This window comes from Anopheles cruzii, chromosome 2, assembly GCF_943734635.1.
Source record: "Anopheles cruzii chromosome 2, idAnoCruzAS_RS32_06, whole genome shotgun sequence".
Classification (NCBI taxonomy): Eukaryota; Metazoa; Arthropoda; class Insecta; order Diptera; family Culicidae; genus Anopheles; species Anopheles cruzii.
Window position 1 is genome coordinate 29,546,059 of NC_069144.1, and position 15,571 is coordinate 29,561,629.

General features: G+C 47.2%; 1 protein-coding gene across 2 annotated transcripts; it reads right to left on the reverse strand.

The window, feature by feature from the left end:
• Positions 1-185: 185 nt before the first annotated feature.
• On the reverse strand, positions 186-2,450 carry LOC128277728 (signal recognition particle receptor subunit alpha homolog). Of its 2 annotated transcripts, XM_053016234.1 has the most exons (3): positions 2,314-2,450; positions 1,859-2,248; positions 186-1,825 (listed from the first exon to the last, which is right to left on the reverse strand). In XM_053016234.1, the coding sequence occupies exons 1-3, from the start codon at positions 2,428-2,430 to the stop codon at positions 449-451; spliced, it is 1,884 nt and encodes a 627-aa protein (XP_052872194.1). In that variant the 5' UTR covers positions 2,431-2,450; the 3' UTR covers positions 186-448. The 2 variants fall into 2 exon arrangements, with proteins under 2 accessions (XP_052872194.1, XP_052872193.1); XM_053016233.1 differs by having other exon boundaries at positions 186-2,248.
• Positions 2,451-15,571: the final 13,121 nt, after the last annotated feature.

A 15,571-nucleotide genomic window follows, 5' to 3' on the forward strand; every position in this document is an offset into this window, starting at 1 on the left:
ATCCACTCACTGTTAGTTCTACAAAAAGTTACCAAATCTTTGGAATCGAAAGAAATCTGCCGTACATCTTGCACCAGATTTTCAACTTCACTTTAGTCGTACTCAGTAGTTTGCAGTTTTGCTGAATGGAATATTTTTATTATATTTTTCATTTTTTTAAGGTTTTGTTTAAACTTTTCATTGATCTTAGTCCCTAGCCCCCCGCCCAAAACTTGGTAGACAACGTGCGTGTACGCATATGTTGTTTTTTCTGAATGCAATAACACTGGCAACCGAGCGGACTGCCTTCTGTCTTTCGGATCGGAAACACTCGTCAGAGCATTGGTCATTCGTGTGGTGGAAGATTCCGCTAATTCTATTGATTGATTGGTTCTGCCGCTGCAGTGGCCGTGGTAGTGAATGGTGGTGAACTTTCTGTGACTAGGATCGGTACACGCCGCTGCGACCTTTACTTCATCAACGCGTGCACAACGGCCTTGGCGTTGAGGGCCTTTAAATCGGTGTAAGTTTGCCCGGTGCCAACGAAAACGATCGGCTGCCCGGTGATGTAGGTCATCGAGATGGCCGCTCCCACTTTGTCGTCGATCGTGTCAAACTTGGTCAGCACGATGCCATCGATGATGTGCGGCCGTTCGCTGGACGAGTAGTCGGCGAGGGCTTGGTTGAACTTTACCAGCTGATCGACGGCCTCGTTGCCGACGAGTGCTTCGCCAACGAACAGTACCAGGTCGGGTTCGTTCACCTTGATCAGCTTCGCCAGCGCACGCATTAACGGTTCATTGTCCTGCATACGGCCGGCCGTGTCGATCAGCACCACATCGATGCCACTTTCGTTAGCGTGCCGTATGGCTTCCATCGCAATACCGGCGGCATCCTTTCCGTAGCCCTTCTCATACAGCTGCACCATGCTGCGACCGGCGTGACGTTCCGGAGGATGCAGCGCATTCAGGTGGCGCATGTGAGTGCGCAACTGTTCCACGGCGCCGGCACGAAACGTATCGCAGGCCGCAATCAGCACGCTCAGGTTGTTTTCGATCAACCAGAAGCAGATCTTTGCCAGGTTCGTCGACTTGCCGACTCCGTTCACTCCGCAAAAGCTCATCACGAACGGTCGCCCAGCACGTTTTGCCTCGAGACAATCGCGCAGAATGTCTACACGACGCTTGGGCGAAAGAATCTGCACCAGCGCCTCCGTCAAGGTGGTCTTCACCGTGGCCGCGATCGTATCGAAGGTACCGATGACACGGCCCTCCAGCTTCACCGCCACCGATTCGCACAGCTGCTGCGCAATGTCCGTCGCCACGTTCTTCGTAATCAAGTGTTCGCGAAGCTTTTCGAGCGCCGGCTGCATATCGTCCCGTGACAGATTCTTCGCTCCCACCAGCCCCCGGAACATGGCGAACATCCCACCGCGGCCTGCTGGCTGTTGCTTGCGCTCTTCCTCGGTCGCGTCATCGTCCTCCTCTTCCTCGGAGTACTCGTCACTGTCGGACTCAACGTCCAGATCACGTATCCCGCCGCGCATGCTGCCAATGATCTGGTCGTTCGGACTGAAATCACTGCGCACGTCCTCGGGCCGATCCTTCGAGCGATCGAGATTCGGAAGATCCTTCGTGTTGCCACCCAAATCCCACACCCGCATCTGCTTGCCCGCCTTCTGCTGGGTCTGCTGATTGGGCGATTTTGGCGACTTTTGCTTCTCCAGCTTTTTGCCCTTGCCCGCCATCTTTTCAGCAAACTTTTTGCGATTCTCCAGTATCATATCCTCGTCCGCTCCCGCGCCACGGCTCGCTGCATCATCACCGTCCTCCTGCTGCTGCTGCTGCTCGGGTGTGGTGTTCTTTCCCTTCTTTTCGACAATTTTCACCGACTTCTTGCTGCCGGCCGTGGCCGGTTTCTCTTCTCCCCGGCGCTCAATCATCGAGGCCACCGTTTTCTTCGATTTCGCCGAATCCTCGTAGCTGCGCATCGCCTTCGGAACGGTGGCCTGCTGGCGGCCCCACTTTTCCGCCCGCTCGAGAATGCGCCGAAAGTCGGCCCCGAAATCAAACTCACCGTACGTCCGCCCATCGACGCACAGTTCATTCTTGTACTTGTCCCGGAACTCGAGATGCGCGTCGCTCAAAAACTTGTCCACGTACGCAAGTTGCAAGATCTTCTGGAATGCCACCACGAACACCAGCTCGAACTCGTTGTCCAGCCTGTATTGGAGCGAGAGCCCATCGTGATCGTAAACTCCCGATCGCTCCTGGAGGGGACGAGAAATAGAAAACGATGTAATAGTGCCTTTGAACGGGCGCTAGGGATTACTACCTGTAGGATAACGCTCTTTATCAGTGCGTTCACCGAGGGGCCAAACAGTTGGTTCGTGCTGCGGAAGCACCACAGCACGATGCCGCCCTTGGTGAAGATCGTGAACAGGTCCAACATCGTTCACGCACAAACTCTAACAACAATGAAAAACGGAAACAACAGTAATAAACAAAAGAAGTATCGATTTCAGCCACTACGAGAAAAACGGGCCGTGCAATAATAACAACTCATCAGTTCAACATAAACACGTCACGGAACCGCTGTCACAGGGTGACAGTCGCTGTCATCCCCGTTTTTGCTCAGTTTTTGTGTTGTTTGAGAGTCGGCCACTTGATCCTTGCGCAATTTGTGCCGACAAAGCAGCCTCGTTTTAATTTTCAGCACTTCTTCAGCTAGTAAATTTTGCGTTTTTTGGTTTAGAAATAACGCTGCAACAAAAAAGAGTGATCGAGTGAGTGATTTAAATGAAAACATTCGATTCAAACGGTAGCTCAATTACATCGGGCAATCTAAACACAGTACGAGAGAGAGAAAGAGAAAGCGAAAATCCCAAACCTGACTTTGATTTTTCGAACCTTACTACGAAAATCCCGAAAATACCCGAGTCAACCTACGAAAATCTCGAAGCGGTCGTTCCGAAAAAGAGCTAGCCGAGTGAGGATGTTGTAGCAGCGCACTGAAACAAAATAGTAGAAAGAAGAAAAGTTACTACCTAGCCCCGGGAATCGGTGTTGGAGACAAGTGAAGCCAAAATTGTCGATCAAAAGTATCCGGAATCATACGCAAAACTGTGACGCTAACCGATACGGCGGCCCGGCTCGTTGCGGTGTTTTATGTTGCGTTGGCGTTGGAAAAGCGGAGCGTTCTTTCCTGTGGGAAAAGGTAAATCATATTTGTTTCAACGTGCGTAAGAATGGCGTAAGTGTGTGTTACTTTCGTGCGTTATTTTATTTTTCCTTCCCACGAGCGAAATGGTGGATCTGGTCCAGTTTTAAAAGCGATAAAAGCGGAAAGAAACGTGAACGAAAAAGAGGAAAATGGCTTGCCGAGGGTGCGCTAGTTGTTGCGTCCCTGATGTGTGTGCGTGTGTGTGTGTATCTGTCTAGCTTCCGTGTGCCGGGGGCTCGTTCCCCCCGTTTGTTTCGATTTTTGCCGATTTCGAATTCACTTCGCCGATCGCCAGTAATCTTTTCGAGTAGATTTATCACATTTTTCCGCGTAGGGTGTCCAAAATATGTTGTTTTTTCTTCATCAAAAATATCGATTTTGCTCCTCTGCCTTGATGGCCTTTTGGGAGTTGGGAGAGAGTAAGAGATCCGCGCAAACGTCGCTATTGCAGAGAACGTAGGAACGAACGGGACGAATACATCGGAGAGCTGGTGAGCGAGACAGCGAGTGATCGAAAACAGAGCGCGTTTCGATGTGCGAGTGGAAAGGAAAGTGCGCAAAAGAACGAGAGAAAGAGTGAGTGCGATAGGTTTTTCCGAACGAGGGAAAACAAAGCAGTCCGTTTTTCACGCTTTCAGGAAGGAAAGAAGCATAGAAAAGCAGCCCCCAGGAGAAAGAAGAATTTTCGGACCACCAAGAAAAGGAAGAAGCTTTCAACCCGTGGCCTGCGCGTGCGTGCGTATGTGAGAACTGCGTGTACAGTCAAGTGGTGCGATGCGGTGCTGTGTGTGTTGAATTGGAAAACGTTGCCCAAAATCTTGGGGTGCCAAATTGGCAAATTGTCTGGTGCCTGTCAAAACGGAACGGAAAACAAAAGCAGTGTAACCCAAGTATATGTTTGATATCGGAGAAGCGCAGTGAATACTCGACCGGTATGTTGTGTGCCAGAAACGGTGACGACTACGTCCGGGCGGCAACGCCCAGTTAGTCTCGTTGGGCCGTGTGTGTTTGGCTGTGTACTTGTGTAGGTTCGGGGACTGTGTTTGGTGCGTGAAATCGACGACCAAACTATGAGATGTAGCACCACCATCAATTATCACGTTCGCCCCGGTGTGAACTCTTTCGGCGGATCGAGAGAACCTATGTTGACATGCAAAGAGAAGAGAGAGTAGTAAAGGGAACATGGAAAAGCAGGAAATCTGCTGTCCGTTGCCGCCGCCATCGTCATCCAATCTTTCCCACTGCAGCATAGCTCACTGATGGTGATGAGAGAGTGAGAGAGAGAGTGAAAGACTCCATCTTTTGGGAAATGAGAACACTTTTTAATGGCCACGAGCAAATGTTGAGAACTAAATTATGTGTGCATGTGTGCGTAAGGGAGAGGGATAAAAATAAGAGTGAGCATGAGAGGATGAGGATGAGAGAGCCAATTGCGAAGCGTGTTATGAGAAATGGTTATTTTTATTTCACTCGATGACATCATCGGTCATCGCGTTTCGCTCGCTTTGCTTGACGTTATCGAAAGATGTGTCAGACGTGCGCTACGCGTAGCTGCAACGAATCGAACCGCGAACGAAACGATCAAACATTTCGTGAGTTTTCGTTCATATTCCCCATTAGAGTTTATTAGATTCGCCGACTTTGCGTGACTCTCTCATCTCTGTTCACGGTGCGCTCGTCCCATCTCATCATGGTGTGCGTGGATTTCGCGGTTGACCCTTCGCATAGCGTGTGACTTTTGTGGTGCCGTTTTTTTAGGCATTTGACCTCAAACACCGAAGTGAGTAAAAATGTGGGAGAAAGAAGCCAGGGTGAGCGAGCGAGCGAAAAGGTTGAAAGTTCCACTACATCCAGTTTTGGCGATGTGATGTGATGCATTATTTGTGCGTAGCCCTGCAACGAACGCATACCACCGCAGGCGGAAATTAAAACGGATGTCCGCCGCACACCAGTACGTGCGGTGGGACAATCACCGCTAGACACACGGCACGGCTGAGCTCAATTTTCGTGTTAAAAGTAACTCGGAATCCTCTTCGAGAGAGAAGCAATTTATACTTATTGTTACTTCTCGTCCAGGTGTTTTTTTTATGTGTGTAAAAACATTTAAATAGTTTTGATGCCATGTGCTCGCTGATTCGTAACTCGTTGTTAAGGCTTGGTTGTTCTTTTGAAACGTTAATTTGCACAAAAAAGGGAGGAAAAAAGGTATGTTGATGTACTTTGGGCAGTAAGTTGGTTTCGTTGTAATGAGAAAGCACCGAGAAAGAATGGAGCGGTGAGAGCGATGTGGAAAACATTGGAATGAGAAGTGAGAAGAAAGCACGCGATACACACATCAACACGCGGCTCACCAACACACCCGTAGAAACTGCAATGTCGCGACACCACCGATGGTGTGTCTCGCTCTGGCACCGTGTGATTGGTCATGAGAAAGAGAAAAAAGGTGAACATCGCGGTCGGTGAGCCGTGCGTTCGCGTGCGTGTTGTGCCGTTGACGCCGGTACAGTTGCGCAATCGCGGGAACCGCATTTTAGGTTATTTTTCTCTTACTCTCTGTTCGTTCGGCGCTCCCCTGTGTGCTGTGTGTTGATTTCTTCTTCTTTTAACGCGGCGAAAGAACGGTAAATTGGGGGGTTTCTCATTCGAATGCGGTACGCGCGAAGGGAACATAAGAGATTGTGTGTGTATGTGTGTGTGCCCGTTTTTAAATCGTGTTGTGTCTGCCCAATAACCAGCCCTTTCTTTGCTAAACCTAAGCCGCAACGGGACGCCGGGGTGACGGTGAGAAACAATCCTTGAAAACGATCCCGTTTTTCCGTCTGGTCCGTCTTCGAGCCGGAAGTGTGCGAGATACCGTTCAGGTTGCTGCCGCAAAGAACGTAACGAACCACCCGGTGCTAACACAGGGTGCGACATTTTTCACTTGTTTGTCTCGTCGTGGTAAACGGGACAACATCGTGGTCTGTTTGCTAATCATGCGGTAAGGTCTGTCGTTGGTGGGACGGGCCGGGCCGGGTTTATTTGAAGATAACAAGTAGCCGACGGTCGGTCAGGTGAGTTGCTCGAGTTTAAAAGCCACGGCCCGGGAGCTTGCGTGCCATTTGCATTTAACCTTGAACTTATGACACGAAGAAAGCACAAATCTTTCGAATTCAAGCATTCGCCTGGTACGGGACAAACCTATTCCAATTTGAAGTTTCGATTTTTCTACATTCACCATTGTGTTTGTTTGATATCCTTCTTTCCATAATTGTTTATTTTCTGCATACATTTATCTACCATCGATTTGTTTTCTGCCTTATCCTGAAGGGGATCGATTTTTTCTGCTTCCTTTTGGTGCACATGCTCTGTATGCTCGCAAAACGAATGGATATATTAACCTTGCCTTGAATGTTTGCCATTTTTCTTTTAACGATCGATTCTGGCGATTTTCCCTGTGTTCTGTTCGTTTCGCTGCTTTTGCCGTAATGCGGCTGAGAAATTAATACTTGTTTCGAGAAGACCGCACAAAGTTGTGCCTCCTCCAAGCGGCATCGGATTTCAGTGAGGCATCGGATGACCCACTGCGCGGATTCGGTTTCTTCTAATCCCAAAAAAGGGGGGTTTCAGTCCCCTGCGTAACCACCAACTTGACCTTTTCTGATACATTTGTCACCAAAAGTTTATTGGCCATTTTCGTGCGCAACGCGTTACGAAACTGTGCAATAAGTCATGACGTTTAAGTTGCTTTTCCGTTTGACCTTATTTCTTAGCATCTTCGTACTGATAATACGCAGTCATGAGGCGCGAGAGCAGGTGCCAATAAATGTCTGCCAAGGAGTGCGTTCTACGTCCGTCCGTATGTTGTGCAACCGTTTCTGGAGCTTCACTTCTGCAGCTTCCGCATATTCTGGGGGAAAGCCTTTCTTTCTGGCGGTCTGTAGTGCGGTCCGTCCGGCAGTATGATTGGCCATAAGCCAAATCGCCTTTTTGCTGTAAGCGAGAATGTGTTATGTCATTTGGGAGTAAATATTTAATTTGATCTCCGCATCGGTTGGAAAGCCAATTATGGTCATTTTTTTTATATATTCCCAAATTTGTGAGCAGAGTTTTATAACAAAAAAAAAGGTGTAAGAAATATAAACATATGCTTCGCCACGTGCCGTCCACCTGGCTGGCTGTGTGGGGTGTCTATGCGTGCCCGTTTGCGGTATCCGGCCACATTTTCAATGCAAGTCGTGTGACTAACCGTACTGCGGACCATCGGGGGGTCCAACGCTCTCTGCGTGATATTTCCTCAAGCAAAGTGAAAAACGTGTTCAAAAACACAATTGTTCTGGGGGAACGGTCTGGATGCCGGCTGATGATGCCCGTGGAAGAACGCGTAGACACGTAAAAGCGGCTCGAAAAACAATGCTTCCATAACATTAACGTGTCCCACCACCACCAAGGTACTCAGTGCTTTAAAAGACCTATTCTTCGGCTGCCAACCGGCCACCCGGCACTAATGAGCGCATGAGCGGTTTGCATATTAAAAAGTATGCTTTCCGCTTTCCATGGAGCGCTATTTTACGAATACGTTACATTCTGAACGAATATTTCGAACACTGTGCATTATGTTTCGCTGTTTTATGTATCCATCCCCTTATCTTTCTTCGGCTACACATACATTGTTGATGTTGGTTCCTAACATAAATGGCACAATATGTATATTGTTTGACGTGAACGTTTTTTTTAACGCGATCCAATCTCTCCAACGCTTTGTGAGGGGTACAGATTTGCGATTAGATCATCATATGGGACCCTTTTTACAGTACGCTTGACAAGATCGTACTGTAAAATGATAAATGAAAAAGTACAGCACAAGAATTACATACAAAATGGTTTGTGGTTCTTTTAATGGTTACGAGTTTTGAATATTTATTTAACTAAAAACTTTTGTTTTTATTTTACTCAAAGTATATTGTAATTAATTTCAATTCAGTTGTATTCATTTACCGACACAAAACTCCTGCATACAATTGCGGTGGTTACGCTGGTAAGATAACGGTAAAGATGGTACCGTTTGGTCAGAAATGAACGTAAGCTGCCAGGAGAAACCTTTACATAAATGTTTGATTCAGTCTTCGAATATGAACCGGATGTTCCGGACCACGCAACTAGTTTCCACTAAAACGGGGCTCAATTCTCCTAAAACAGACACAAACTAGAACTAGCTTTAATAAGAATTAACAGTGACCGCCGCCACACCGGTGGTGGATAAAACATCTTGTTCGTGTTGCGATTGCGATACTTTTTATTCCTGTGAGTTCGTGTGAACCATAAAAAGCGGTTTATGGGCAGGCAAACATTTTATGTCCGCGTGGTACGGGTCAAACCACAGAGAGGGGCATCATGGCTTTCAAGAAGCATACTGGAGCGTAAAATCCACTTGACCCAAACCAGTCGACCAGAGGCCGGCGAGTCGACGTACACGAGAACGGCGACGTTATAAAATGCAGGATGCGAGTGTGTTTGGGACGATGTACCAAATATAAACCAGACCTTCAAAATGTTGTGCTGCGACGTTGAAGGATGGAGGGATACGCTATTGATGTGTGGCGTGGCCATCAGTTTTTCAATCATTTCTTCTTTGCTGAGCAGAGAGAAAGTAAAAATAAAATAAACTTCCCCCAGAACGTGCAGGATGTGTGGCTCAACTTGGTCGTGCAATGGTTGATCAGATCTATCTAAGGACACAGAAAGACGCCGTTTAATGAAAAACATAAGAACGGCAAACTGCGTCTAATGTTTAAATCAAATACAATTGCGATCGTGCGAATGGCAACAGAGAGCACAATTTTCGACATGTGTGTTGAATGATTTATTCATGCTCTAATGGAGATACAACAGTCAGTTAGTCTCCATAAACATTGCGCTGTAAGCGAATCATATTACGTTTTTCTCTGATGGGTCTCGCAGGGTTCATTGTGCCCCCGTTACAAGCGTAACATTGTGAGCGAAAAAGGACACCCCGTAAAGGCGACCAAGATTACACAGCAGGCCCAGGATACGCAGACGGGTCACTGTGATATCATACACTGGCGCCACTTCCGTCACATGCGCAGTAACGGTGGCGAGATTTTACCGTTTTTGCTACACTCTTTCTAGACCAACGTTTTTTTTCCGTGGACGACATTAAACAAGGAAAAGAAGAAGCCACATTTTATGTGTGCCGATAATCTCGGATCAACCAATAATCGGTGCAGTATTGGTGAAAATTGCTAACACAATCATCAGAAACGACGACTCGGTGGTTGGCAAAAGAGTGTTTATTAAGCTAGAAATGACAGTTGAAGTGTGTTTATTAAGCAATTGATGCCCCGGCCAAGGGCGAATTGGTATGAAATATGGGGGCCTGTATAGAGGCAGCAGATAGTGTATAAAGTAGGCTGATGTCACCGACGCCTCGGTTGCTGCGATGCAACGGGCAGCGATGAAATCAAACTGGTTTTTCCTGCATTGGCATTGACTAGGCAGATGAAGAAAAAAAATGTACAGGGTGTTCCATCACGACCCATACTATTTAAATGTTAAATAACTCCGCTATTTGTCAGTCGATTTTGACAAATGAACAAGATTTGTTTAGGGTGTAGAATGCCGTTTATTAACAATGCACTCCAAATACAATATCGATCATATCGACCGCTTCCATTAGACACACAAAAAGCGGGCATTTTTTGAGCATTTTTCATTGTATTGTGTTTGTGTTTTCAGAAGAAATTCGGCAACAATAAGCACGCACAGTTTTCACAGTTTTCATGGTTCATGACTAAGACGGCATAGATTGAAGTTTCAGAATTTGACTGATTTGTCAGAATCGACTGAAAAATGGCGGAGTTATTTAACATTTCAATAGTATGGATCGTGATGGAACACCTTGTGTATGACACCTTCAGTCAAATAAGTAAACTCTTTCGCTTTTTATTTGGCAAGCCCACCATACTACTCAAGTGTACTTACTTACTTAATTAGAGTTGCTTAAAGTTGCTGGCGTGATTTTTGATTTCAAACTCGCGACGGCGGCTCCACCCAGAGCAGCAGAACACGAGTGTTTGAAGATGATATTACCTCGATTCTGTTTACCGACCGTTTCCGCCATGACGCCATGTTGTCAACAAATGTGTGGTAATTGGAAGCGTTGCTTGAACATCCTCTTCTCTCTCTCCCTCGCTCCCGACGACAACGTTCCACTGTGTTGACCTTCTGTGTCTTGCAGCCGAGCTTTTGGTGTGTATACTAACAGCAAAAGTGGGCGCTACTAATTGTTGGTGGGGTGACCTATTATGCTGCCGCCATGGGCCGTGGTGTGGTGGACGACCGCACCTTACCGGAGACGACGACACAGTTCGCTACAAACGGCGGGCAGTCCCTTTTGCAGTCTCGGGGAATCGGATTATATGGTGTGTGGATGGGGCGATCGGAAAATGGGTGGTATATTCAATTAGCAGGATAAACGGGGACAAGGAACTGTTTGTGGCCAACGGTAGTCGTGTCGTGAACCAGATAACTAGGACACTACAATCCGCGACCGTTTCGGTGTGGAGAACACAGTGTAGATGCAGTTTTCTGCACATCTACACTATTTTCGCTCCAATAACACTCATCTTTTTCAGATGACACCCCAAGTGGCAGTTGTTTTGTAAATAATTCCCAGCGGAGGTTGGTCATGCGCAACACAAGCGATGCTGACCTCAGCACACACGAAACCAATACCGGTGCTGGAGCAACGAAGCAGAAGTCCACTTCCTGTGTGCATCATCATCATCTTCCTAGCCGCACTCTGCCGCCACTACTACGCCCCCGCGCTACTTGGTCATTTCCTCCAACGTGCTTGCCGCATGCAAAATTACTCGCCAACGTTGACCCCGGGACGGGACGTACGGTTGATTATTTCATTCACTTGATGGCGGCTACGCCCGTCACCATGAGAGCGCTGCGAAGCGAAGGGTGTCGATGATGCGCCTCTTTCGTACACTTGATATATTAGGTGTGCGAATAAATTCTTGCGATTTTACAAGAGATGGCGTTACTCACTAAATATAACAATTTTTTTTAAATGAAATATGTGTTGGCAGAAAATAGTAGCTACTGTAATTACGCATCTAACGCGGCATAGATTGTTTGGTCAAAGTGTAAACAACACTTGTTTTAAGCATTTGAACATGTCAAGGTTTGTTCCTGGTAAAGCGTTTTTGCGGGGAGTACTTTTTCATTACTTCAATACGAAGAAAACTGCTACCGAAAGTCATCAAATGTTAATGGAAGTTTATGGTGTCTTGCTCTTACTGACAGAACGTGTCGGATATGGTTTGCAGGCTTAAAAAGGGGTGATTTTGGCTTGCAAGACCAAGAGCGACCTGGACAGTCAAAAAAGGATGGTGAAGAATTGGTAGCATTGCTCGATCGGAATGCAAAAAGAACTTGCAGAAATGTTAGGAGTTGACCACACGACAGTTTCCCATCGCTTGAGTGCCGTGAGAATGATTAGAAAAATGCCTTAAGGGTTCCACATGAATTGAAAAAGAGACATTGAAGGAAGAAAAATATGGTTCTTGTACCGAATCGTCACTGGTGATAAAAAGTGGATGTATTACGAGAATCCCTACCACAAAAATCCCTGGATACATCCTGTTGAACCAGTTTCATCGCAACCAAATCGAAATTTTCACTTTGCAGCAATTATGCTGCGCATATGGTGGGATATGAAAGGTGTGGTGCACTATGAGCTTTCGGAACCTAATGGAATTATTGAAGGACAATCCCATCGACTACGATTAATGCATTTGAACCAAAGCTTGTGTCATAAAACGACGAGAATGGGAGAAAAAAACATGATAAGCTGATTTTTCAAAATGACAACGCTCGACCCCACATCGCAAAACCGGTCAAAACCTATCTCGAAAATGTCGGATGGGAACTGTTAACCTCCCCGCTGTATTTACCAGATTTTGCTCTTTCGGACTACTATTTGTTCCGTTACATAAGTAACGATTTGTAAGCATCTGATTGGATCGCTCCTAAAGATAAGAAGTTCTATCAACACGGAATCGAGGAACTACCTAAAAGATGGCAGAAAGTAGTAGCTAACGACGGATAATACTTTCATTAAGGTAGTCATTGCTGTAGTTAGGCCACAAACTTCGAATAAAAATCGCAGAAATTAATTCACACACCCAATGAAAGGCGTCTCCGGATCGCCGGTAGCGTAGCGCAATTCTTTCCGTCCCTGGGATTGAGTTACCACGGTGTTGTGGGGTTACAAATTCACCCGTCACCCATTTCGGGGGGCTTCCTTTCGGGAGCAGCGACAAGCCGATCGACACTCTGGTAAATAAAGTGAGCTAGTTCACCACCGGCCCCCCCGAGGTGCGGTCCGTAGTAGCGGTCCGCATCTCCATTGCACCATTGCGCTACTGCGCTGTGCACTGCTGCAGTTGCCCACCTTCTCATCCTTCCACCTTGCTTGCCTTGCGGACGATGATGCCACGGAACGGATTTATAATCAAAAACCTGTGCCAAGCATCGCCGTTGCCTGCCCGAGCCAACCGAACTTCCCCCAGCCCCCCCCGGGGAGGGGCGGGTGTTAGTTGAATTCAACACCGATTTAGTCATGGCCTAAAAATAGGTCCGGACCCGTCGTCGTCGACTCGCACGAAGTGCCGCGGCAGCACCAGCGGAGCCGGCGAAGATGTTTGTGTTGTTGTTGCTGCTGCGGCTGCTGCTGCATTGCCGGCATCTATCGCCATGTTCCTTCCTTCCTTTCCTCCTCTATTTTCCTGGGGTAGACCTCTCCCGTTCCCGGACCACGGTCTCTAGGATGAACGCGGGCCAATCGTGCCGCGAGCCGCGCACACGGCCATGAAATTTAAACGGTGAAAGGGAGTAAAAAACAACACATGAGACAGTTTATGTGCCTCAGAGAGACAGTGTGTGTGTGAGAGAGAGGAAACAACTCAAATTTGTTAGAGAAGCTGTTTGGAAATCTTGTTTTTACTGTTCCGGTTGTTCATTGTCCATTAAATGTTGATTAACTTCCTTCGCTCATTCTGTTCTCCAAGATCAGTTCTACACATTAAGTCATGCCGTCCGTCATCCGCTTACATTATACAAAATAGTTCTGTTTCATCAACCCGTAGGATATTGAGGCGTGTTGACATGAGTACGACGAAACACTGTCCATTTTTGCCGCTGAGATCATCGCTTGCAAACCGCTGCCCGTTGCTTGATCAACCCAGTGTGATTCATCCAAAGGACAGGACGCAAAGGTTGACGTACTGCCCCACATACTACACCGACGTCCTTTGGTCCTTTTCGCATGCCACGAGTTCTCTGCAGTCTGCATCTGCCTATGACCGGCGGAGGGCAGCAGCGCTACCATTAAAGTATCGTCCCTTTAATGGAGAAAATGTTTCGCTACAACTCTCGAAGCCGTGGTGCCGTGTTTGGGCGGACCGCTCTCAAGGGGTACAGCCTGCCTAGCTGTGTGTGGTGGCGGCGACGTCATTTGAGTTATCGTTGCCGATAAATCCGTGCTCGCCTGTGTCCCTCGCCTTTCCGAAGCCCATCACCTGACCAGTGTTTGGGGCGGCAGTATGTTCACATGACTGAGTTGAGTGGATTTTATCACTCAGGTCGCCTTCGGCAGCGATTTTGTTGCGCTTTGTCGATAACAAAAATTACGAAACCTGTTTTAACAAAACATCGAAGTTGTTGGGAATCCTACTGTGGTTTGGAATCACCACCGTGGTAAAGCTCACAGCTTTGGACACAAGGCCACACAAAAGTGGCGGATAAACACGAAACGGTCGTGCCGTTTGCGATGATCGTTTGCTCAAATTTAGTGGAGGTCCAGCATTGACCCCCCTTTTTAGGGGGGAGCGGTGGGCGACCGATGGGAGGAGAGTACAGGCAGATCAGTGTTAAAGGTCGTCCAACAATGACAGCAAACAACACACACGTCAGTCGGTCGGTCGGTCGGTCGCTCGGTTCCATCGTGGTATTTGTGTAGGGTGTGGCTGGTGGTGATTGGATTTATGCGCTTGATTGTTTGCCTAAACGCCTTTCCGTTATCGTCACAGTGCAGTGAGTTTAAAAAAAGGTTTTCTTCAGCGGCCATTCAGAGGGCCGATACTTTTATGCCACCCTGTTGCGAAGATGCGAAAACTGCATCGAACTGCTGCCCGGTGGCCCATTAATTTGATTCCAAGAATTTAAGCTACTCAACTGACCGGATGGTGCCCGCCAACTGGGGAGCATATCAGATCGCTTAGATGACATCATGCCTCATGGTGGTTGGTGGCATTGACTGTTTTGTTCCCGTTTTTTCCTCCTCACTCAGTGGAATATTTTTGTTTTGTAATCATTTCCCCTTCAAGCACCCTGGACAACGAACGCTGCAAGCTGAAAGGAAACGTACGTTGGGCGTTGGGATGGTCAAAAAAAGGTTCATGCGTGTCGTCGTACTGAGTTCCTCCCGCAGTCTCACCGGCGGGGGAAGTCGACGAGAGAAGAGACTGGCCGGCGGCGCCGTTCGTTATCACATTGTGATCGTTGTTGGCCGCTGGTGGTGGGTCGCAACTTGACAACCATACATAATTGAACGTCCCGTTCTGGTGTTGGTGCTGGTGCTGGTTTTATGGTGCGCGCCACTCGATGATGTTGGTTGGTTGTGTTGCCGTTGAAGAGAGTTGATTGTGCAATAGTGTGAACACAGCAGCGCGGCGGGGCCAAAACGAAGATGGGCGTTGATAGCGATGGCATCACCACCACCGCCATCGCCTCAAAATTATCAAGTGTTGGATAAAAATGGGGAATTTTAAACTAACTGGCTTTCGTTGTAGAAAGTCCGAGTAAAAGGTTTAAACAATTAAACGAATCTGGCGACTAAGAGAATTATAAACTGCGGCTGTTACCGCTGATGGGAACAGGTCAATGTAAGTCAATCACCGGACCGAGTATTTCTTATGAACCACGGATCCGAGCCAAATGAAAGATTCATTGTTTTAATTAACGATTTATGATTCAATTTTATTGGCACTGGAATGTGGAGACACGCAGTAAACAATAACACATTAGTTTTGGAGGAACTGCTGTTACGCTCGCCGCGCGTCCAAAATAATTTTGTACTGAAGCAAGTGCTTTTGATTTAATTGAACCCATCGACATCTGTTTCCGACCCCTCTTCCGTACATGGTGAAGACCGTAAAGATCTTGTTGCTGTTGGAGTATCGCATTTCGATCAATCAAATATTTGTCCAGTTTGTACAGACGTCAAAAATATAAAACAAAATCTATAGACTCCTAAATAACGTAAGATATCATTATCTAAACAGTGTATCGGTGGATTCGT

Coding starts and splice junctions, on each gene's coding strand:
- LOC128277728 (XM_053016233.1), bottom strand. CDS start 2,430: ATGTTGGACCTGTTCACGATCTTCACCAAGGGCGGCATCGTGCTGTGG. Junction 2,249..2,313: donor TAAAGAGCGTTATCCTACAG/GTAGTAATCCCT, acceptor CGTCCCCTCCAG/GAGCGATCGGGAGTTTACGA.